The sequence below is a fragment of the Equus quagga genome, chromosome 8, assembly GCF_021613505.1.
Source record: "Equus quagga isolate Etosha38 chromosome 8, UCLA_HA_Equagga_1.0, whole genome shotgun sequence".
Lineage (NCBI taxonomy): Eukaryota > Metazoa > Chordata > Mammalia > Perissodactyla > Equidae > Equus > Equus quagga.
Window position 1 is genome coordinate 45,870,671 of NC_060274.1, and position 24,812 is coordinate 45,895,482.

The 24,812-nt window shown below is 42.9% G+C and overlaps 1 protein-coding gene across 10 annotated transcripts in view; it reads left to right on the forward strand.

The window, feature by feature from the left end:
- IKZF1 (IKAROS family zinc finger 1) overlaps positions 1-24,812 on the forward strand; it is a 120,971-nt gene that overhangs the window by 17,768 nt on the left and 78,391 nt on the right. For 9 of the 10 annotated variants that reach the window (XM_046669410.1, XM_046669407.1, XM_046669409.1 and 6 more), the window contains exon 3: positions 4,026-4,145. In XM_046669410.1, coding sequence (XP_046525366.1) covers positions 4,026-4,145 — 120 coding nt within the window. Of the gene's footprint in view, positions 1-4,025; positions 4,146-24,812 lie in introns of those variants that run through there. The other variant, XM_046669414.1, reaches the window with a different exon arrangement.

Sequence of the window (24,812 nt, forward strand, 5' to 3'; positions counted from 1 at the left end):
AAGAAATATGCCCTGTAGACATATATAATCTGCTTAGGGAAATGAGGCTCGTCTATACTGAAGTATCAATGGAAATATTTTCTCTCTAGTTAATCATAGTAAATCACATTGACTGAATGCTTTATATTTACCATACATTGCCCTAAGCATTTTTCTCATTTCAACTTTATAAGCACCCGGTGAAGAAGACACAGGTACCATCTTCAATTTGCACGGAGCTGAGACTCAGAGAATTTCAGTAACTGACCAGAAGTCCCATAGGGAGCCAGACATGGCACTGGGATGCACAGCCCAATTTGGACCCTGGAGTGCGAGCTTCTCCACTGTTCTATAGAGCTGAGATTCTATATTCTGAGTCTTTATTTACCCCCAGGAATTATGTTCACCTGGGTAATTGTATATAATAAAAACTCAGGCATTTGGAAGACAGGGGATCACAGAAGTTTGCTGGGTAAATTATAATCTACTTGAGAAATTATTTGCTTTCTGTTGATAAGCTAATTGTACAATTTTCTCATCTAATTTGCCCAAAAATCTTCTCATAGGTAATTCTTTATTTGAAACATAGGCAGTAGGTAAATGAAATATAAATTGGTAAGAAGTTTCTTTCGTTTTTCTAAACAAGTGAAATCGTATTGCGCCTCCTAAATTGTTCTGTTTAAATACTTGATTTCTGGCTGTCTACACATCTGTGCCTTGAGTGTCATGATACATGAATTTAGGGAAAATATGGACACTTGGTGCTACACATCCCATATGTTTCTACAGTGTTTTACAGTTTATAAAGTAATCTCATGAGCTCGTTTAGCGTATTAGCATTCATACACGTTATTGTTGTTTTATCTTTACAACAACCCTGTGAGTGAGGCCAAAATCATGGTTTTAGCCTCATCTTACTGTCGAGAAAAGAGTCTTACAGAGGACTTATTCCACATTCCTGTCAGTCCTACAATTGGTTAAACCAGAACTATATCCCAGGTCAACTGGCTTCAAGTCATAGTGTGTTAATATTTGAGATGTGTTGACTTGATTTAATAATTTTATTTTTTTATAATATTTCTATGGTTTTGCATTTTAAATGGTTAGCTGGGAAAATTTGTTTAAAATAAACCCATAAAAATATTTTGCCTAACATGAAGGTTTTCTCGAAGTGGTAAATGTTCGTTGTGGAAATATCTCCAGCACTGGAAGAATCCAGGGGTCACTGAGTAAGGCTCCTGCGAGCGATTAATGTCTCAGCAGCCACTACTCTAACTTTAGGGGCTTTTAGGCAAATCAGATGACCTCTTAAAAACTATCACTGAGTGAAGGCGAGGCAAGGTTGAATTACAGCAGAGCTCTTGGAGGGCACATGAATATATCTAACTCTGCTCTCTTCCAGTTCTGACTTTCTACTAGACGCCGCTGCACATGCTGAAGCTGATTTTTTATTCTCTTCTCTCTGTGTGTTGCTTCTGCATAAGGAGCTCCTATTGATTAGTCTGACCCACGGCGTTTTAGACTCGTGATCCCTACTGTTTTCATCATTCCTTTCTCTCCCCCAGGTAGAAAAGAATAAAAGTACTGAGATACAAGATTAGGGACACTGGAGAGCTGGCACTTAGTTCAGGGCAGAAGCCAGACCAGACTGATAGAATTCTTAAGAAGCACGTCTATTATTCCAGGCATCCTCAACAATTTATAGTTGGTCTTGTTCCCTAATAAACAGACCAGTTAATTTTTTTGAAAAAGTAATCAAGAGTTATTTGGACATATTTTAGCATGAATTGAGCAGAAAGACAATATTCCCTCATCAGATAAGTCCTGATTCTTCGTGATCCTCCCTTGGTTCCAGTGTGCCCTGATACTCAGCCTGTCCCAGACCATCGTGGAGTACGCCGAAGTTATCACAGGGAGATCTTAATAGGAAAATCTTAATAGGAAAATATGTTCATAAAGTTTAATTTCTCAACCTCCCACCCCATGATAACGACAGCTGGTTAATCACCGACACACACACGCCACCACACTCTGCACATTCAATCATTGGGTCAGTTTGTTAGGCCAGAGTTCTCTGCTGTGAGTTCTGGGGAGGTTCTTCAGGGGGTCTTTGAGAAGGCAGGGGGCTGGGTCTCTGATCTTCCTGTGTCCCCACCCTGCAGTGTCCCCACTTTACATGGAAGACTGGTTTTATCTGTTGAAGTTCCGTGTAAGATTATTCTTACCAAAAAAAAGAAAAGAGATTCCTCTGACCACATCCCTGAAGTCCTTCAGGTTTGAAGGCCTTCGTTCTAGGCAGTCGTGAGGAAAAGAGAGCTGTCAGTGGGTCAGGGACTCCTTGCATTCTCCTAATCAGAGCTTTTCCCCGCTTATGAAATCAGAGAAAACTAACACTAAGACATTTTGCTATTGTTACTTTTAAAGTCTTCTGTTTAGGGCAGTGAAAATATTCCTGATGTAGTGCACATTTACAAGGCTTTAGTGTAACCCGGGCACTTCAATCAATTTCTCTCTGGCCTTCTGTTTTTCCTCAGGAAATTCTTCTAATCCTGCCCCATCTTTAACTCTTCATCTCGTGTTAGCTATCCAAATATGCCCAATAGCATTCTTTGTGAAAATACCCCAATGGTGGTAATTACCGCTAAACTGGAAGATAAGTTGCCAGCCCAGCCAGCGAATAGGCAATCCCAGGCTGCTGATTTTCTGGTAACCTCCCTTTAGAATCTTAATCCCGACTGGTCTTCTGCAGCAGCTCACATGGGTTATTTTAAATCAATTTAGGACCTCACCGGCTGTTTCTTGAGTGTGGTTTGTGTTGTCCCCTAACTCAATTTCAAGTTACATCTAGAAGGTTAGAAGATACAGGAGTTTCAGTTTCAAAAGAAAAAGGTCATTTTCTAACAGTCATGGCTTCCCAGTGTTGGACTCCTGGGAGTGAGAGAGAGAGTTCCCCACTGCTGGACCCTCTGGTGAAACTTAATTCTAATTCAGTCAAAATAGATATAGGCATCTTGTAAAACCCTATTTCATTTGGTAAATCCTATTTTTTGGTAGTCGTGTGGGTTATATTTTATTTTCATATTTCAGAGACAAGAATTCGCGTTGGCAGACTTTCTGTGCATGTGCAGGGGAGTCATGTTCCTGGGAGGCAAAGGATTCCCCATTCGTTCTCCTCCCAAGCTTTCCATGCCCACCAACTTGAATCAAATTAGGCAGCTGCCAGAGTATTCCCTGAGCCTTGAAAAGAAGGTGAAGAGACCCAGAATGTGTAGCTCTGAGCAGGGACCGCAGTCTGGTGACCCTAAAACACTAATATGAGGGTGTGGCGAAGCACGCTTAGAGGAGAGTAAATTGGAATGATTTTACAGGGGAAAATTTGGCATAACACATGAAGAGTTTTAAAATGTAGATGCCTTTTGACCCAGGCATAAAACTTCTGGAGATTTATCTTAAGGTGATTATTGAGAACATGTGCAAAGATTGGCCATCAGGATGTTCACTACATTTTTTTATTAATAATATAAAACATTGAAAACAATATAAGTTCAAAAGTAGAAAAAGGATTTACATAAATCCTAGTATACCCATGCAATGGAGTATTACACAGACATTGTAAATAAAGTTGTGGAAGTATGGTCTCACTGGCATGGAAAATTGTTCATGAGCATGTCTAAAAACTAGTTTATTTTGATAAAATATATCACCACATATTATCTATGATATATAAACATATATATTGTGTGTACACATACACACACAAGAATACACCATAGTTTTAATAGTGATAATCTCTAGGTGATTTTAATTGTTTTTCCCTTTTGCTCATCTATGTTCTCTCATTTTTTGGTGTGGCAATGATATTCTTTTATAAAAAGTAAAGTAGATTTTAATCCCCACAGAGAAGCATTAGCTCAGTCCAGTAACTTTCCCCTCAAGCTGTCCTCTTAAGGCAAGCCAAGATGAGGCCCAGGCACTTGGGGCCTCCCCTCTGGTCTGTCCTTGGTGAGTATGCCCCCCCAAACTCAAGCTCCTACTTGTCTCCTCAGGGAAGGAAAGCCCTCCTGTAAGTGACACTCCAGATGATGGTGATGAACCCATGCCTGTCCCTGAAGACCTTTCCACCACGTCTGGAGGACAGCAGAACTCCAAGAGTGAGAGAGGAGTGGGTGAGTTGGGTCAGCCCAGCATCCTGTTAGCAGGTTATCACATGCTCTATTCCTATAAAACTTTTGTATCTTTATATTCTTCCAGAGACGGTGATTAGGTGACATGAGTTGTTTTATCTGTTGCATCCCCTCAACCAGCAGGTCAACGTGTCCATGAGACCCACATGCACAGCAAAATGGCAGAGTTGAGGAGCACCCCCACCACGGGGGGCACATTACTAGCATTATCCTGTGTCCTCAGTGTGCTGTAGGAATATCCAATTTTATGGATTGTAGATAATGAAAGTTATGCATTTTATGTGTTATGGTAATAAGGCTATTTGTTTTTAGAACTTTGCATTAGAAGGAGCCAAATCTGGCCATTTTATGTCATCTCTCTCATCTGTATTTCTTAAATGTCAAATTTAACTGAAAATAGAAAATTTGATAAATACAAATTTTTAAATGTTAAAAATAAATCTAGATGATCTCAGTTAGCGTACATTTACAAACCTTTCCCATAAAGAGGTGAGTATGGAAGTATTGTCAATCTCTCTCCTGGTTAACTTACATATGCCACGGTTCATCTTTAGAAAACCTAGCCCACCCTTTTTATTATAAGAAAATAGAGCCCCAGAGGTGTTCAGTGAATTAACCAAAGTCAAATAGCAGAGTCAGAATTAGACTCAACTCTGACTCAAAGACTAGTTTTCACTCCGTTATGCTACGTTCTCATGAGATAATGAGTCAACAGTTCCTTGGAATACCTATTTTCTTTTTTAAAGAAAAGAACTGTGATATTGAGAGCCACTTGTTTGCACAAAACAACATCGTGAAGGGTACACAGGTCAAAATGAGGTAGAATGGACCACATGTGGATCGGCTGCATAAGTCCCCACAGCCAAGGAGGGCAACGTATGTGAAGCTCTCAGGGCGATGAAAATCACACAGCTCTCTTTCTACAGGACATTCTGATGTAATAACTAAGAAACATATTGTGTATGTTTTCTTGTGTCTTAGAAACCAAGTAGATGTTGTGTATAATGGTTCTTTTTATAAAATTTAGCTATACAGTTAATTAAACAGACAAGGTTAGTGGCTAAAGCTGTTTGATGTGGATGAACCAAGAAAACAAATCTGTGAAGTCTTTTTCCCTGTTAGAATATGCCTACTATCTGTGGGAGAGCAAATGGGAAGAGAAGCATTTGTGGATCTTCCACTCTGTTCTGCACACATCATTTCAGGGTTTCCCAAACTTGAGGCACAGAAGAGCATGCTTTACTCCAGTTGATGCGTGTACTCTCAAGATTGTCTTCTGTTTATTGCAAGTGATACTGGTTTATCATCACCATACTGCTACAAAGGTTCCTTTCAAAACACATTCACATAAATTAAAAAGTTAAATTTAAATAAAAGCATTCGGCTAATGATGGTGTGTATATATGATAAAGATTTGTAGAGGCAACGTATGAATGGCCAATGTTGGGGCAACCCTGTGTTGTCTCATTGTTTAGTCCCTGAAGCAACCAGTGAGTCAGGTACTGTTCTCTGCACTTTACACATCAATAAGCAGATGCTCATAATTTACCCAGGACACAGAGAGAGGGTCTCAGGGACCAAAAGCAGAAGAAATTATACAAATACATATCCACTAAGCATTTAATGAACCGAGACACCAGACATGAGAGTTAGGACACTTGGGGTCATTGTAGAGAAACCAGGGAGCTCTCCCTGAAATGCCGGCAGCTGCCCTGCAGCCTGCGAGCCTTAGTCGCCATGGGCATCCTTTAGAGAACTGAAAGTCAGGTTGATTCCTGGAGAGTAAAGAACAGCGCACAGTTCGCTTGGTATAGGTAAATAAACCATTGTTATAAATGCCATCACGATCTTCTAAATATATCACCCCTTATGAACTTCAAGTTGTTCCCCGGGAGAGAGGTCATCGGGCCTCTGGTGGGGTCTTCTGACTGGCTTCCAGACTGCGTTCTCTTGGTTGAGATTTGAACTCTAGGTCTCAGCAGGAACCTTGAGCAGGTGTGGCTGCAGAGCTGGGGCTCCTCTGTGGTTTCCTGTGGCCTCCTCCCAGTGTCCCCTTGTTCTCCATGTGTGACACGATTCATTCTACTTCTCCTTTTAGGATAAAGCTTATCGAAATTGAATTTCAGAGTTGTGAAATTTAAAACACCCGAAAAGCCTCTGCTCGGTTTGTAATTAGCAGCTGACATAGCCACATGCACAGCAGAGAAAGCCATCTGAAGTGGGTGCCAAAACACTATTTTTCATAGAGTGAACGCTCACCTGGGGGGCTGGATGCCAAAGGAGCAATTGCTCACTGTAGGGAAACCAAAGAATGTCAAAGCATAGATGAGAGGTGAGAGGTATGAGGGGAAGAGTTGGTGAGCGAGAGAATCCCAGGAGAGCAGATTGTAGCAAGAGGCATCAAGGTAATCAACACCCCCTCATGGCAAGGAAGTTTTAGAAACCATCCTTTACAATTGTTGAAGGGAATCAGCCAGCGTTAGTATGTGGTGATAGGTTGCTTATTGAAGTAATTTGTAATATGTAGCATTATGCAAAGTAGGTATTCAAATAGCATTAGGAGACAATATAAAAAGATAAGAGACTTGGTAGGTTGAAGGAAAAGGAAATACATTTGAAGCCATATTTCATCAGCTCCACGGGAAGAAGCCAGAAGAGCAAAGGAGCGTCAACAGGAAACGAGAAGGAGCCCCTCCCTGCACAGAGTAGTGAAGCAGGAAGAGGAAGTGCCACTGAGGGATGCAGGACAGGAGGTGCAGAAGGGGCGGAGAAGGCCCTGTGGCAGCGCCAGAGGCTACAGAGTGGATGCCTCTTAGAGATGGAAAGGCCACGTCCAAGCCCCACCCCCAGCTGGCTGCCTCTGAGCAAAATTTTCCCTCTCTGAGCCTCAGTTTCCTCATTTTCAAGTGGCAGAAGTAACCAAGCATGTCTCACAGAATGGCTTGGAGGGTTAAATGAAAGATGTAAATATGCTTTACTGAAGACAGAATAACAAAGGCATAAAGTAAAAAGGACAGTAAAAGGCAGAGCAAGGATGCAACTTGTGGAAAGCAGAGCTGTTAGAGTGAAGGATAAAGGAAGCTGCCGTAGCTTCCCTGGAAAGAGGGGAAGAGAATAGCAGCATTTGGAGCACCAAGGATGGAAACAGGATTTATTAATTAAAAAGAATTGGTCCAAGGACTAAGCAGCCTAAACCAGAGCCAAGAAGAGAAGGGGGGAATTAGTTAGAACAGGGCAAGATCAAAAGAGAATAAGGGGCTGGCCACCGCCAGACCCAAGTTACAGTCCAGGGCGCTCGCTGCTACTGTTGAAATAGCAGGGAGGAATGGGGGGCGGCCAAAGCTGGGAAAAGGTGGGCAGATACTTGGTAATACGAGGGCACTGGGGTGTCCATTTTAGAAAAAGACAGGAATTCCTTTGAAAAGCTGTGAGCTCTCATTACCAGTTTGACAAATCTAATCTCAACCAGAAGAGCAGACCATAGTAATGAAAAAATTGGTGGGAAATGATAGAAGTCAACCCCCTAAGATGGGGCGGCGGTGTTTATACTGATGGGGGTTATTCCCAGATGAGAAGAAGAGTGGGTTCCCACCTCATAGCTTCACCCAGTGTGGAAGGAACACCTATAAGACTGTGTAGAAATATGGTCTCCTGGATTAAAAAAAAAAATGATACCGGAAAACAGATGTTAGAGAAATAAGGCCGAGTCCAGGCTATAGCCCTTATTGGGCTCCGGTTTCTTCTAGGTCTGAGTAAGAGGAAGCAAGGACTTGAAGTGCAGCTTGAAGAATTTAAGTTAGACGCAAAAGAGAACTTTCTGACAATGAGGGATTTTCTCATCAGAACGGTCTATTTAATGAAATGATAGCTGGTTCTTCTGAAGTGGTCTCTTTAGAAATGAGAGAAATCTCACCTCTCTGAAGTGGTTGTGTGTGAAACAGCTAACAGCAGAGGGTGTCTCAATGACCTCTTAAGGCAGCCCCAGATTCACTCAGTCATCCGTGGCACGCACACTAGAGAAGAGGAAAACGGGTCGAGATTTCTTCTGCCAACTGTTGACCAGGGGCTCTTAAAAGTGCTCCGGTAGGAATTATGTCAAGATTGGCGTCTAAAGATCAGATAGGAATTTTGTATTAAAAAAAAAAGCCTGAAAACAGTTTTCTTCCTTACATTTCTTCCTTCTTTATAGCGTGGATTTTTGCCCCATTGCTGCCATGTGCTCCCTTTGCTTGGATGCGTGTCCATGTCCTAAAACTGAGCAGGGATCCTGGACTCCGGAACACTGTCAGTGAGCATATCGCCCAGACGTGTGCCTCCCACTCCAAGAGGACAGGACGAGAGGAGGCAGTGAGGTGTGGGTTGGCTGGTTCCAGACACAAGACAAGCTGTGAATGAAGGAGGAAGCCGTCTCCCCTGTGACGCAGATGGCCGGTGGGAAAGGAGGCTTGGTAGGCTGGAGCAGAGGAGAGAGGGAAGGACCAGAGATAGAAAGATTAGAGATGGCCATCCCCAGGAAAGACAACTGGCACGCTCAGTACTTGGAGTAGAATGAAGGGGAAGACCCAAGGGCACAGTAATGCTGTAGGGCTGACCTGGAAAGGTGATTTGCGCAAGCCTAGAGGGCGGTTGAATCAGAGAAGGTCAAAAAATGGACACTGATGTGTGGGGTTGAACAAGGCTTAGCAAATGGCTTGGCTCCGTGAACGGATAATTGGGATGAGCTTTTATGCAGTGGTTTACTCTACAGAGTTACTATGCGGTACTTACACTCTGCAGAGGCGGGTTGGCGTGAGTTTGCTTATGGGGAGATAACACGTATTTCTACTTGCCCGTTACATCCTAGAACGTGCTGCTTTTGCCTCTGCTCACCTATGTGACCTCCTCCCAGAGTTGGGAGGAAGTGATAACCATCGTTTCACCTGTGGTTTCTTTTAGGTTACCCCTCAAAGCATGGTGTTTAGAGCCCAGGGCTCTGCACTCCTGAGGCAGTGTTCTGGAAGCTGAATTAGCACAGCTTGGGGCCTTCCCTTTGAATAGTTTGACCAGCAAAAATGGAAAGAAAAAAAAGTTGAAAAAATTGGGATTTTTTCCCCCTTGAATCCTGGGAAAATTAGATCAAGTGCATAAAAGCGTAGATTTTCTATTTTGATCCATTCACTCAAGATAAAATTTTCCTTTTTATTACTCAGTCCTGAGTTCAAGGACTGAGGGAGCTGTAAGAGGATTCACATATTTTTAATTGGTTATTCCGATGCCAAATCTCACCTTCATTGCCAAGTTTTTGGCAGAATACCAAGAGAGTCCTGAGAGATGGACGGTGGGCTGTGTTGCTTCTCCCGAGGCTGGGAGGGGAGAAATGCTGGAAAGAAAAAGCAGGGGGCTTTGGTCTAATGGGAGATTGGGCAGCCGGCTTTGAGGACGGATGCTAAGCCTGCTTATCTAATCAGCAGTTAGAGGAAGTTGTTTTTATCTGTGAAATGCATCTCTTCTGAACCGATAAACCCCATTTTAGCTAGGGAGAAATATTATCTAGCAGCATCTGAGCATTAGCTGCAGCTGAGATCAAGCCTGCTCAGATGGGACGCGCTCTGTGAAAGAAGTCTCAAAGCAGAAAACTGCTGAGCCTCAAGTGGCTGGGTGTGTTGGTTTTTGTTTTCTTATTTTCCTTTGTGGAATAACTAAAAGCATCTCATCTGGATTCTTGTTCACCTCTGTATTTTAGTTCTTTACTCCTCTTCATAGCTAAAGTATTGTGCAATGGTTTTGATGAGGCATATTTTTTAAATTCTATATTCTTCTTCTTACATCTACTTTCTTTATCTTGGAATGCCTCGTGAAGACAGCAGATATTGTCACTATGACACATCCAAACCAAGATGATTACAGTTGGAAAGACTCTGATTTTCCTGAATTTCCCAAACATGAGACATAGCGTTAAAAAAATTATTTTGCCTACCCTTTGAGTCTTTCAGGTTTTGAAGAGAGAGGCTGTTATGTGATGGGTTCATTGTTTCCCATTTAAAAGTAAAACTTTTTTTTTATTACATCTACTTTGTAGGTCAGTGCTAAACATTTGGAAATCATGATCTTTGCAGAACCTCATGAGGTATTGGTACACTAAAATTAAAATAAGCGATTGTGTGCTGCATCAGGTACCATCTTGTACTAGGTTTTGGAATAGACAGGCGGAACAGGGCAGCACAGGTTTAAGAATATTCCTTGGAAAGGGGCTCGGCCCCATGGCCGAGTGGTTAAGTTAGCACACTCCGCTGCGGTGGCCTAGGGTATCACCGGTTCGGATCCTGGGCGCGGACATGGCACTGCTCGTCAGGCCACGTTGAGGCGGGGTCCCACATGCCACAGCTAGAAGGACATGCAACCAAGATATACAACTATGTACCCGGGGGGATTTGGGGAGATAAAGCAGGAAAAAAAAAAAAAAAGAATCCTTGGAAAAAACTGAAACTGGGGGGTATGTGTGTGTGTGTGTAATGTGTGGGGTATGTCATGTGTGTGTGGTGTGTCTGTGTGTAGTGTATGTGGTGTGTGTGTGGTGTGTTTGTATGTGTGTGTCTTTGGCATGTCTGTGTGTATGTGTGTATGTGTGGCATGTCTGTGTGTATGCATAGTATGTCTGTGGTATGTGTGACGTGGATGATATATGTGTGTATATGTGTGGTGAGTCTCTATGTGGCGTGTGTGGTAAATGTGTGCATGTGGATGTGTGGTACGTCTGTGTGTCTGTGTGTCCTGTGTGGTAGTTGACGAGAAACTGCAGTTGGTGGCTTAGAGGAACATCTCTCTCTGGGAGAGGGCTGCAGGGATGTTCTGCCCCTGGCTCTGCTGCTCTCTCGCTTGCTGGCCCTGGCAGGTTGCTTCATGCTATTTCCATCCTTACACGGCGATGGGAATCGCCTTGCCCGTAGTGGTAATGTACAGAAAGCACTGACCGGTTGGGTCACAAGGTGCACAGTCATCCATGGTGGCTGCTATGGATGTTATCATCATCTCCATCTGATGCGCTGGCTGTAAGATAATTCTGTGGGATTTGGAGACTGGGTGGACATGTGCCCATGACACCTCCTATCGGGTAACTTCAGGGAGAAGCGCTGATACACAGACCTAACAAAAAGCCTAAAATTCCTAAGAAATAAGGCATATAGAGAAAGCAGTGCATGGTCAGTGTGGTAAGGCCCATAGAGTCTGAGCAAACGTCAGGTCTTTACAGCTGCCAAGACTGGGACACAAGGAAGAGGCTAGCCTGGACTGGAGGGCAGAGGTGTCATTTTGCCACCCCTGGTGAAGGCACACTCATTAGAAGGGTGTGCATGGGACCGATGGACTGTCACACTGCTTTGTTCTCTTGTGTCATATATGGGCCAGTATGTCTTTGCCTGCTTGTACTTGGAGGTTGATGGTCACAGAGTTCTAGAAGTTCTCAAAGCAGAGCCATCGCTGAAGGCCCCCGCCCTCCCTCGCCTCCCCTGCTGAGTTCGCTTTAGGATTTGTGCAGATACTGTTTATGCCAGCTTAGTGCTGTGTTCAAACTTGAGTTTCTCTGACTCTTAGGCAGTTCGGAAATTCCATTCGACAGCAGTAATATTGACCGAGACCTTCACTGTGCCGGACTGATGCAGTGGCCGCCTCTAAGACCTTAGCAGCTAAAGCTTTGAAACTAATGGCCAAATAACAGTGATGCACAGCAGACCTCACTCACAGGAACTTCGTGAAGTTTTTTTTCAAGAATGTAGAAAAGGTGGAACTGTGCCTAGCTGGACTGGGAAGAGGATTGGGAAAGATTTACAGAGTCAAGGCTTGGGCAGGGGCGTGAAAGGTGAGCCACATTTGACTTTAGGAGAAGAGTGGTGGGTGGGTGGACGGTGGACAGGAAGAGGGTGGGCAAAGGGACAGAGGTATGAAAGGGCCACAGCGGTTTGCTCTGGGAGTGAGGAGTGGTGTTCCGAGGGGATCCCTCAACATGTTTCACCTGGGGAATGACCCTTTCAGATCGGTGCGCTGGAAAGATCACTCTGGTGACACTTAACAGGGAGAAATGATCTGAGCTGAGCCTGGAGGGTGCGGCCGGAGAGGAGACAAGGTGTGGAGATGTTCCCTGTAGTGTCCACGGCATTCGTCCACTTATTCACTGTGGGCACGTGAGTGCCATGGCTGCACCTTCCACCTTGGTGATTCGATAAAATGGGAATATATAAAGAGTTGGGATTAACTTGAAATCCATTGACAGTTGGTAGCCAAGGAGCTGTCCGGAAGGCAGGACGCATAAGAGGTCGAGATAGCTAGTTCTAGCTGTGTGATGATGTGGGCGGGACGGACAGTGGAGCACCAAGGGCCTTGAGGAATAAATGCATGTAATTGTCTAGAAGAGGAAGCAAGGAAGGAAGCAGACAGTGAGTTGTTTGATTCAGGTAAAATTTCTTGAAGGAAATATGGCATAGAAGCCACCAGAAAAGAGATTTTAACAAACGCAAGACATTGAAAGGGGAAGCAGTATGGTGCTGGAGAAGGGGGCCTTTGGGAGATCGGCAATGAATTTCCCAAAAGTAGCTTCACAGCGGTGGAGGCCCAAGTCACAAGCAGAAGGGGATGTGAGTGGGCGGAGGCCTAGGAAGGCAGCGAGGTGGGGCGAATAGAGACATTGGAGATGACAGGAAGGAGAGAAGGAGGCAGATTGAGGGCAGTGTGATCAGGGGAGGATTTTCAGGTTGATCTTTGGAAGAGGAGAATATTTAAGTGTGTTTAAAGTGCAAAGGAAGGAGCTAGTGAAGAGAAAGGATTAAAATATAACAGCATATTAAAATATTAAAAATATATTTAAATATAAATATATTTATATATATTATATTTAAAATATAAAATATAACAGTGGAGTTCCAGGGGAGGCAGGATCAGCCATGCAGGAGCTGGGTTTGGGGCTCTGTCTTGGCCATGTTCTGGCCTGAATATGTCCCCCACGTGTCCTCATGGCCCTGTCCCTCCTTGCATTCAGTCTTCATTCAGAAGGCCATACAGAGGGGCCATCCTTGACCACATGATCTAAAATCGCGGTGCCATCCTCTCCATCCTTAGCCTGCTGCGTTTCTCTTTACAGCACCTCTCCCCACTCACATAGAAGGCACTCCTCTGGGATTTTCTCACTGCTGTATCCCAGCATCTGGTGTTGCCAGCATCCAGTAGGTGTCCAGCACATGCGGACTGAATGAATGAATGGAGTAGTGGTGTTACTTTCTCAGATGGAGAGCTGGTAGGACAGTAGAGAGAACTTCAAGTTGAGAGGGAGGAATTTAAGGCTACATCTGAATTTAAGGCTTCATCATGTGGATTATTTGAGGTCACTGTTTCTCAATGGGCACAATGAGTATTTGCTGGGAGAAGCCTTTATTGGCTGACACTGCCCCTCCCATTGGGGGATGTTCAACCACCATGTCACTCCTCTCCCCGGTCATCATGACACCCCCAAGGTCTCCACGTATCTCCCAGCTGAGAGCCCCAATGGAGCGCCACCATATAACCTGAACACCTTTGTCCTCACATGTTCAGTCCATCCCACTCACAAGAGCTATGCACATTCAGAGGGGCAATTTGTGTCTGATTATTTAAGATATTTTAAGATAATCAGTAGTGTTCCACAAGCTGACATATGAATTAAAAAGAAAAGGAAAACCTGTAGAAAAACTGGGGCAGAAAAGGTTGAAAAACTCCAATATTGGCATTTCCAACCATGCTTCCAGTTTTTACTTCATGTCTCCAAAGGTGCATTTAACTTTGAAAAGTTGCTTATTTTTCCAAATGAAACCAATGTTTATCTTACCTTCATTTTATTCTGACAGCTTAAATTCAAGATCACATTGAACTTAATTGGTTCACTGAGGGAAATAAAGATAGATTATCTATCATAGTGGATAGATAAAAAGTATTTTCTGTTCTAGGTTTTTGGTCCCAATTTTATTTTCTGCTTTGTTCCCTCTGTGTTGAAAGAATACTTAGCTCTGTGTATAAAACAACCAACCGACATTTCGTTAACTTTCCTTCTACATGGGGTTTCAGAAAGAAATGGAAAAAAAAAAAAAGGTTTTGAGCTGTGGTTGCCACCTGTCCTCCTATCTGGTTAGGACATTGTCTGATTTGGGAAGTGTAAATATAACCCAGAAAAAAAAGCTTCCCCTCCTTTTATGCAAAAGTAGAAAGGTTGAAGCAAAGCGGAGCCCTTACCCATTGCCCTGTAAAGTTTCCACAGAACCAGTTCAATTCGCTGAAAACACTTGCTTGGTGGAGCTGGCAGCCCCAGGAAGCCGCCTTGCTGGCTTCCACAGCTTGGGCGCGTGGTTGAGGCCGGGCCACTGTCCCCACCAGATAAGCCCAGGTTCTTCAAGGTCTTAGCAGGAACTGCAGTTCACACATTACCGCAGATCTGCTCAAAATTTTAAACCCTTTGCCTGTTAGGATTTGGGAGATAACAGAAACTTATAGGGAACTCAAAAATTGTGTTTAAGTTCATGGTGTGCTGGAGCCAGTGGGAATCGGCCAACTGTTAAAGATTCAGAAAAGCTGCCAGGCTCTTGTTCAACTGTTGGCAGCTTGAAGCCAAGCACAGGTGGAAGAATATACACCACAAAATTCAGCAAATGCTACAAATTAGGCCGGTTTTTTTTTTTGAGAGCTGATTTACCTGCACATCACAGGCTTAAATAAAAGTTTAATGTCTTGACAGCTACAATGAAATTTGAAAGCAGGAATTATTCTGTGGATAGCTGTGTGGGTGTGGGTGTGCATGATTTACGGAGGGGGTGTTATGGAAGAGTGAGTCTGTTGGGAAGACCATGGACAGTAAGGGGTAATGATAGTTTGTCCAGCAAAAGTGTTGATTCCCAGTGACTCTGCTGTGGATATCACAAACTGGAAACGTCAGGCCAACTAGACTCTGTGTTAGTAAATAGAATGCTTCTCTAGCATGTTGGTTTTGTTGCTGAGGGTGTGTGATTAGAAAAAGATTCTGTCTTATTGATGACATGTTATTGTTATTACTATTGCTATTATTTTGGTTTGAAGAACTTTCAAATGCAAAGTGACACTTGTCTGCATTGCATTAATATGTTACTAAATTACCATGATTTTTCCAGGAAGGCATTAGCCTCACAATATCCTTCAAAACATGGCATTGAACTTGGTCTTCTCAAAATAAGTTTTTTGTTAAGTTCCTTGGATTAAATATAACCCTGAGATGTGTGTACAAATTAGGAGGTGACCTCTTCAGTTGTTCCCGTGTACGTGGTGGCTTCATTAGGACTCTTTCTCAGCAAGGGCGTAGGAATAGGCCAGGGGCTCGGGGAACCACCGAGAGCTAACTCGACTGTGGAGGGACTGGCGAGGCTCTTCCACGGTCCTGCTTCAAAGCGTCTGAGACTCGCTGCGCTGGATTAACCGGAGGGCCGTTGCGTGCCCCACTTTCAGGAGGGAGTTCAGCCCTGGGGATCTCTGAGCAACGGGTCTTGGGTGTGTCTGTGCGAGGCTGCCTGCCAGGAGAGTACTTCCCCTGCAGGGGATGTGGCTGCAGGCTGTCGATTTCCACTGAAATCACCCGGGCAGGATTCTGGTGAAGCCTGAACATCCGGTGTCTTTCCCCACGCGGCAGGGTGTGATTGATGGAAGGCCCCCCACCCAACCCGGGGTCCTGGCTGCAGTTACCTGGTGCATGGCAAACACAGCCATTCTCTTTTTCAGAATGAAGGATGGTCACACTAGAGGTGAAATCCTGCTGAAATGAGAAAAGGACTCTTATTATAGCCCTGCAGCCAGCTATATGATTATTTTTATTATTATTATTGGAGTCAGGCAGAATTTTCCTGCTTTTGCAGCATTGCTATACCCTCTAGTTGAACACAGTAACTGTAAAAATATGACTGTCCAGTGCGCCAGAGCACGTCCGTCGGCTTCTGCTCCCACCATAATGTTAAATGAAGACAATTAACTATTATGTGGTGTGGCTACCACTTATTTAATCTTAGCATTACAGTTGAGGCAGTCTTTGGTGAAATTCGTGTTCAGTAGAAAATCCTGTGGTTTTAAGTGAAGTGGTTTTAATCCCAAAAAGGTAAGAGTTATTTTGCCATCATAAACACTACATTTACTCACAATTTAAAAATAATACTATTATTACCAATCTATGGTCTCAATACTGGTTTTTTTTTGAAGAAGATGATTAGCCCTGAGCTAACATCTGCTGCCAATCCTCCTCTTTTTGCTGAGCAAGACTGGCCCTGAGCTAACATCTGTGCCAATCTTTCTCTACTTCATATGTGGGACGCCTACCACAGCGTGGCTTGTCGTGTGGTGCCACGTCCGTTCCCGGGATCCAAACTGGCAAACCCCAGGCCACCAAAGCAGAACATGTGCACTTAACCGCTGTGCCACCAGGCCGGCCCCTCAATACTGATTTTTATATTTGACTTTGTAGCTGTGGGTGTTAAAAAATCCGTTAGGGATTTGCGTTTGTTCATTTGTTTGGTTTTCTTATTTCGATAACTATCTTTCATTAGTGATGGAGTGTCTCCTAAAGACTTACCCTTAAAAGCAGCCTGCTCTGTGCATGCACCCCACACACTCGCGCTCTCAAGTGTTAGGCGTTGGGTCTTTCCAATCAGGTCCTAGTCAGGCAGCCCCGCCTATGCCTTATGAGACATGGCAACCTTGAACAGGCCTTGTTCGGGGACAGGGGTTTCATAGATGAACGATAACCAGCGTTTCTGGAACACATTTGTGAAATATGAGAATCAAATGTTCTAGGGTAGTACTGGCCAATGAAAATATAATGAGAACTGCACAAGTAATTCTTAATTTTCTAGTAGCCACATTAAAAAAGAAAAATGGTGCAGGTGGAATTAATTTTAATATATTTTATTTAACTCAGTATACCCAAAATATTGTTATTTAAACATGTGCTCACTATAAACAATCGTTAATGACTATTTCTCTCTTTTCTTTGTACGGAGTCTTTGAAATCTAGCGTGTATTTTATGCTTACAGCACATCCCAGTTCGGACTGGCCACATTTCAAGCGCTCAGAAGCCACCTGTGGCTAGGGGCTTCCTGTTGGATGGGACACACGTAGAGTTCTGTAGAGGAGTATGTCATTATGTTATTGAAAACTTTCCAGATTAATCTTTACTGAAATTTATCTAGAAACTAGTCATTTATCAACGCTCTAAAGTAGCTTTTAAATCGGTTTTCTCTCCGAATCATTTTCTCAATTGTCATCACAACTGAATGTGAAAATTTGCTTTTTAGTTCTCTTTTTGGCCACATTTGATTGAGAGAAAATCTAGGTCTCGTTTAACTTTTACATCATTTGGATTTATTTTATGTAGCTCTGTTATAGGTCTTGTAGGCATTTAAGTAACGAGAATAAAGCAAAATGTAAACATGTAAAACAAATTAGCTTCCCAAGGCATAGTAGCTGAATTAAATACAGAAATACATTATTTTTAGTTTTAGTTTTCATCTATTCACATTATTCTCATGCACTCTCTATGGTAATTTTGGGGATTGGGAAATCCCTTTGAATTTTTTGAAACAAGGCAATTGCTTTATAAATATAAAGCACATTCCACGAGACCACCATTGAGGACAGGCACCGAGTGAACCGAGCTTCAGAGACAACACCATCACATATGTGAAATTGTTTGCAAAAATTGTGGAGAGGGAAGCTCCTTGCTAACTTCCTAAAAGGTGCTGCTGCAAGCTGATGAAGCCATGGAGCAGAGGCGGTGAAGGACAGGCTTTCTTTTTTTTGGTCAGGGGGAAAGGGAAGCAGCAAGCTGCTTGTACTGCAGCCTGAGAAACAAGCCTGGTATTTCAGCTCAGCAGCCATGTCCTGCTAGCCCATAGCCCATGCATGGAGCACCCTGGCACTCGACCCAGCTTAGCTATGTGCAACCCAGACCTCAATCTTCCCGTGTAAGGGACGCCACATGCTTACCAATCGGTGCTCTTCTTGCATTTCAGGAGACAGCATGTACTTATGTGGCTGCTGTATTTCCTGAGCACACCATGATCCAAAGTCACAGATTCAACACTGTGGCTTTGATTGTGCTGTTATTGTCTTTTGATCTTTTTTTCTTCCTTTCCGCCTGTCTTTCTTTTCTCCTTTCTCTTTCTTTCCTTCTTTCTTTTTCTTTTTTTCCTTTCTGTCTTTCCTTCTTTCTCTCTCTCTCTCTCTCTCTTTCTTTCTCAGTCTCTCTCTTGCTCTCTTTCCTTCCTTCCTTCTTTCTTCCTCTTCCTTCCTTCCTTCCCTGCCTGTATTTCTTCCTTTGTTTTGTAAAGATATTGATCTTGACTACAGTTTCATCAAGATTCTATTCCTTGGGTCCAATGGCTAGTAACTGAAGCCTTTGCCCAGAAATAAATCATTTTCAGAGACATAAAGGCAAGGCTGCCCCAGTACCCTCAGGTACTGTGCACCTGTGTTACAGGTAACCTTAAGTAGCAGGACAGATGGCAGTAATGGGAAGAGCCAGAGCCACACAAGCCTCAAGGTCACCAGCTCTTGCTTTTTGCTGCTTGTTAAATGAATTAGACTTGGATTACCTAGCTCAGGATTTGTGGACAACAAGAGCTACTTCTTTGTACAAAAGGATTGTACCAGGAAGAAAAACCATTTTGGTGCAAAGATTGCTGTCTGTAGCAGTGATGAGCATATCTTCCTTAGCTGAATGTACGTGGAGTGAGATGCTGGGTAGCAGGACGGGGTTTCAGGCAGGTGTGCGCAGGACTTGTCCCTGGGGGTCCAAATGTGTTCTGCCACTCACACATCCTCTGCAGCTCCCACTACAACTCCCTGCAAAGCCCCAAGCACATACTTTTGAACATTTAAGACATGGTTTTTGTTTTCTTTTAGAAATAGTCAAAAGTCCATTTGGAACCTAGACCTTGGCATAAAGTATTGAATCAACCTGGGGAATGATATTTGTTCAAAAACAAGGTTTTATTGTAAAGTAGTGAGAATTGTTTTCTAGACTAACTTCTAAATTCTCCCTAAAAATACACCTATGGAAGATGAGTCCAACGTTGTAGATTTTGAAGTGGCAGTTTTGAGTAAGTCTGGCTGCCTGCCTCACTACAACCATGATGTGGGGCAGACTTCCCTCAGAACTCCACTGTCTTCATACGCAGAATACATTGAATGAGATCGTGCATTTCTCCTAAATGCATACTGTGTAAGGTGGTATTTTTAAAATTCACTAATTTGCCTCATGGGGTTGGAAAGGATAAACATTTTGCCAGGCGTTTACCATATGCATTTCTTCATGTATGGGTGGACAGGCAAAATTCTGTGTCAACTGCTGTGTTCATTTCTTTGTCCCTTCCAATAACTCCTTGGATGAAGTCATTCAGCAGCGTTTATAAGTTCTGTCATTTTACACATGGCCAGCCCATAGGGGCCAGTTGTCCACATCTCACCTTTACTTTCTTTGCACTCTAAGAAATGTATTGTATAACTTCCAGACTGTTTACCTAAGTTCATCTGAGGACATCTAGAATCCTTCCACTCCTATGTATCAACACTGAAAGTGCAAAAACAGCATAAAGAGAGCATAAAAACAGCATAAAGTGATGTACATGCCTAGCATTTGGATATAATAAGCTGCCACAGGGTGCCCCAGATATTTTGTACCTATCCATTGAGCACAGTTAGACTGCAGGATCCTTCTCCGTCATGTGACACAATGTGAGGAAAAGCAGAAATGTAATGAACATCCTGACTTAGAGAAACACTAATTCCACGTGTTGTGAAAATCCTCTTTACTGTGTCTCGTTATGAGACTGGCTGTAGAAATAGAAAATCATCTCAGGAGGGAGTTGAAAGTCCAGAATCAACATTTCAACCAGCAGGTGAAAATAAGTAAAACAGAAAGGTATGGAGGAACACTTATACGGTTGAGGGAGAAAATAAAATGTCATCTAAAAATTTAAATCAAAAATAGATGGGAAAAATAAGGAAAATGAATATTTTTAGTTTTGCTCTATAACTAGAATTGGCTTTACAGTCTAGAGTCTGTGATGGTCACCCTCTCTGGTCTTCTTCCAACCCTTCAGGGGACAAATAGTACGAATTAACAGCATCCTGGGATCTCTGAAATTATTAGTGTGCCCTACATTGAATTACCATCTTATTAAAATGTTCATAGGTGTATATTATGATTTTTTTTATCTTACTCAGTCTTGAAAACTGAAAAGAAATCTGAGTGCCTATTGACATGTTACTTAAACCGTATTGTCTTCAAAGTGTAATCACTGAATCCATTAGAGGCTACTAGACTAAATGTCGTGGGAATCGAAGCTGTATGAGAACTGGTTCCCTCCCAGAGTTAAATAAGCTGCATCTGACTACAGGAAACCCTTGTACCACACTCTACCATAGCTTTGAAGCTAAATGACTAGCACAGGTTTTGAGTAGTGTCAGCATTCTAGAATGCAAGGGAACAAGCTGGAGGTGGGAATTGAGCTGGCTTTAGAGAGTCAATTAATGAGACAAATGCTCATTAAGTACCTACTTCGTTCCAGGCACCCTGCCTGGAACAAGGGTGACCAAGAAAGATAAGATTCAGGGGCTCAAGGAGTTTACTTTCTGTGGGAGAAAGGAAAGATGCAGCTGAGCAGAGAGAGAAAAACATTAAAAAGGGAAAATGTAAAAATAACATATAGGACAAACTATCTTCTTGTCCCACAGACAATTCTGCCTGGTTTTGAATATCTCCTGGTTTTAATTAAAATATTTAGCTTGATGCATTGAAGTTCATTGCTGTTTTTATTGAATGCACTGACTGCAGTATGCCCATCCCCTTAATGAAAACGTGAACCATAGCTTCTGTCTGCATGTGAGTGAAACGGAAAATTTAGGAAAGCTTCTAATGCTGACACCTTCCTGCACCCCTACTGAACCAACCATGCACACAGTTTGTTTGATCAATGTTGTGTTGCTGCTGTGCAGATGGATTCCCACTCCCACAAAGCATTACAGATGGAAGTTACTGAGCGATCATGAGCCCCAGTGCATGAATCCTTTAGCGTCTTTGATAGGCGATGGGCCAGCCTGTTTGGACACCTCAGGAGACAGGCTGCTCTAGATTTTGAGAGACATTGATTATTAGAAAAGCCTTGAACTAAATCTGCTTCTATCTGGAGCCATCCCTGCAGCCATCTGCAGTATCAGTACTTTCTCTTAAGTGTGCAAGCCCTTCAAGTCATTGGAGACAGCTACTATACCAGGCCCTCCAAACATTGCCTTCTGGCTGATGATTACTAGTACCCACCCTGCCACTGAGTACAATGAAATAAACACGATGACGCCTTTGCTTTGCTTCTCCTCACTGTTCTTACTCCACCTGGGCATTGCTCAGTGTGCCCTAGTCCTTCCTACAACACAGCACCCAAAGGACATCGCTGGCCTTGGCAGGGAATGCACATGAAGGAGAAAGCCAGTCACTGCCTCTGACGGGCTCGCCTTCGCCCAAATCTACTTTCACCCTCAGAGTGTGATGGAAGATGGCACCAAAACTAATGTGGTAATCCCACGGGACTCACCTCCGTTAGTTTATGAAAGCATGCATGTTAAACCAATGTTATGTGCTTTCGAACTTTATGTAATGTTCTTGTTCTGAAGGGCACAGAGTCCAGTAGGATCAAGCCTTCCTTGCTCTGGATCCCGGACACCTCCATATGCAGCGCACACACACACACTGTGTCAGATTTGTGTGGCCCCAACTCATGTTAACTGTCAACTAAGAACTCATGCCTCAGTTTCTCAGGAACAGCTATTAAGACATGTCCCCCTCATCTTGCATCTGTGCCTTTGATATCTGGGTCTCAGAGTAGGACCTGGCAATTATCATCATATTGTTTGGTGCAGTGTGTTCCATTTCAGCCTGGGAAGATCTTTTTGAAATAACTCCATGTGCCAGACTCAGGGACAGTGGTGGATAAGAGAATTCTTTCCCCTGGGATGCTGATTTCCACAGCAACTTCGTGAGGTGCCTGGCTGAAAACGTAGCTGTTGTTTTTAACATTCAGATAATCTGTGGTTTTCTTTTTTCTTTTTAAAGATTAAATTAGCACACGTGGGCTGCTAAGGACTCCACTCTGCCTGATCCCCGACTCCTCTAGGATCACTGGCCTCGCTGTCAGTACAGGCACCTATAAAAGGGAGCAGGTCATGATAGTTTGTCAGAGAACCAGGCCTATGGTCACAGACACGCTTTTAAACCATTGAAAACTAAGTTTTTGCAAGTTCCTTGAAAGGAGCAGAACTCACAGTGTACATCAAAGCAAAAGCAGAAAGATATGCCACCATTCCCGCTGGAGCACTCCTGCCATCCTTCTCTGTTCCAGATGAAGCTAGACCAGCAAGTAGCTGTGTCTATCAGATTTTTAATCGAGTTTAATTTTTACTTTTGTAAATGGAATGGTATCTTTAAAAAAATTGGTCTGTTTCTTCGATCCAGAATTTCCAGAGCTCAGTTTAGATGTCTGACGTTATGTCACGTAATTTCATGAATCCTGCAAGTGCAGGTGGTATGCCATAGATACGGAAAGATTTCTTCGTAAGTTTAAGTGAAAGGGAAACAAGTAGAAAGTGCGCTTGACAATGAGTGTGTGGATGGCCCTCTTTGCGATGGTTTGTGAGCCGTCACGGTTTGTCAGACAATGTTGTGTTGCTGTTGCAAATGGATTCCCATTCCTATTTACCTAGTTCTGAGTCAGGAAGGCCCACATTCCCACATCCACAGAGAAATGGGGAGCCTAGAGGGAGGGAGAAACGTTTTACTATAATTGAAGTGTGAAGTATATTCTTTTCTTTATTTAGGAAGAATAAAGAAAATCCAAAGATTTTTATATGATATGCCAGGGGCATTTCTAAGAGAATTTCTGTTTCAGAGAGACATATCTGTTGATTTCTCATCAGCTTGCCCTAACTTCTGAATTGTTACATAGGGAAAGGAATTCATTTTTTGAGTTTGTCAGAAAAATAGCTTCTTTGAAGTCCTCAATTGCTGCCATTGGAATTGATATGTCTCACTTTTCAGAATCCATGGAAAGAGCATATAAGTCCTGGACAAAGAAAGGAAAAAAAGAAAGATTGCTGATAAGTGATTTCATGAGATGCCCCACAAATTGGCTGTTAGCAAAATCCTCACCTCCAAAAATATGACTGGGATATGTACAGTGAGAAACAGTTATTTTTGGCACACTCTTTGAGGTAAAACACCTCTGTAACGTGCTGCTTCCTCATTACTATGGCACCAAGATCAGAGCAAGAATATTGTGGTTTTGAAACCATGGACATCATTCAGAGTAACTACGGAGGCTCTGCCTGCTTGAAAAATTAGCCCAGCTTCCATTTTGTTTCAGGAATAAACGAATTCAGCCACTGTGGCAGATGTGGTCAAAAGCAGGCAACTCTTCTGAAGATAGACCTGGAAAACAGTAAACCAGCAGAACTTGAGGTAGTCAGTACCTAACAATTTCAATAAGTGAATTATTATTTTATGCAGTAATAGTACCCATTTATTTAGTAAAATGCAATGGAATCATGCGCTACAGATGCTAAGAGCTTTTGCTTTTAAATAACTTACAATCACCAGAGGGAAATAGAGGACCCTGGTCATGGTGATGGTAGGCATTGTTCTCTCTCTGTTTTACAGATAAGAAAGGTTCCCAGAACAAGCCCAAAACCTAGAACTGCCTAGAGTGGGCTCTTTCTTGGCTATGTGGTTGGTTACAAAATTAATGAGGTTAATTAACTGATCTTCAAATCACACAACCTGTATGAACCCAAGTTTTTGTATTCTAAATCTTTTGTTCTATTGATTGTTAGTTGTTACCATTTTTTAAACCTGTGTGTTTATGATTTTTGTTACCATCCAAGGAACAAGCTGAATGAGATATTGAAAAATACTGGTGTTGTATTCTAAATGGCATTAGGAAACGGGTAAGAAAATTCGATCCTGGTATCTATCCACTGTTCAGTCTGGCTTCATTCGTGCAGTATTTGTTGAGCATGTAATGAGGAATAAAGAGGATGAGTAAGGCACACCCAAGCCTGCCTACAGGGGCAGGAAATACAAAATGCTGCAGTGGAGATATGAAAACCCACAAAATAGGCAAGGAGCAAAATCAGTTTTGATGAAAAGTGTGTAGGTTTTTAGAAGACATGACACATCCTCTAACCCTTCAAGGATGGTAGAATATTTAGAGATTGATGGGAGAAAGGAACAGGTTGGGGGAACAAAATTGAGGGCAAAGGAAGCGAGATGGCGGCTTTGGTTTCTGTGTGGGCCAACGTGGAGACCCTGGGAGGATGCCTGACCTCCGAAAACACACGTAAATGCATTCCCTAGGAAGTCACAGCCATGGGGCTGATGAGAAATGGGTTGGTGAGTCACTGGCATAGCTAACCCTCCAAATATGATTGCTAGTTTGAACCATTTATTCTATTGCCTTTCATCAAGAAATCTTGTGGCATGGATCACTCTATTCGAAACCCTGTTACTTTTAGGGCATTAATTCTTATATTTTAAGTCATGCTATAGGATCTGTGAGAAGTAAGTTTGGGGCAGATGGGGATGCTCCATGCTA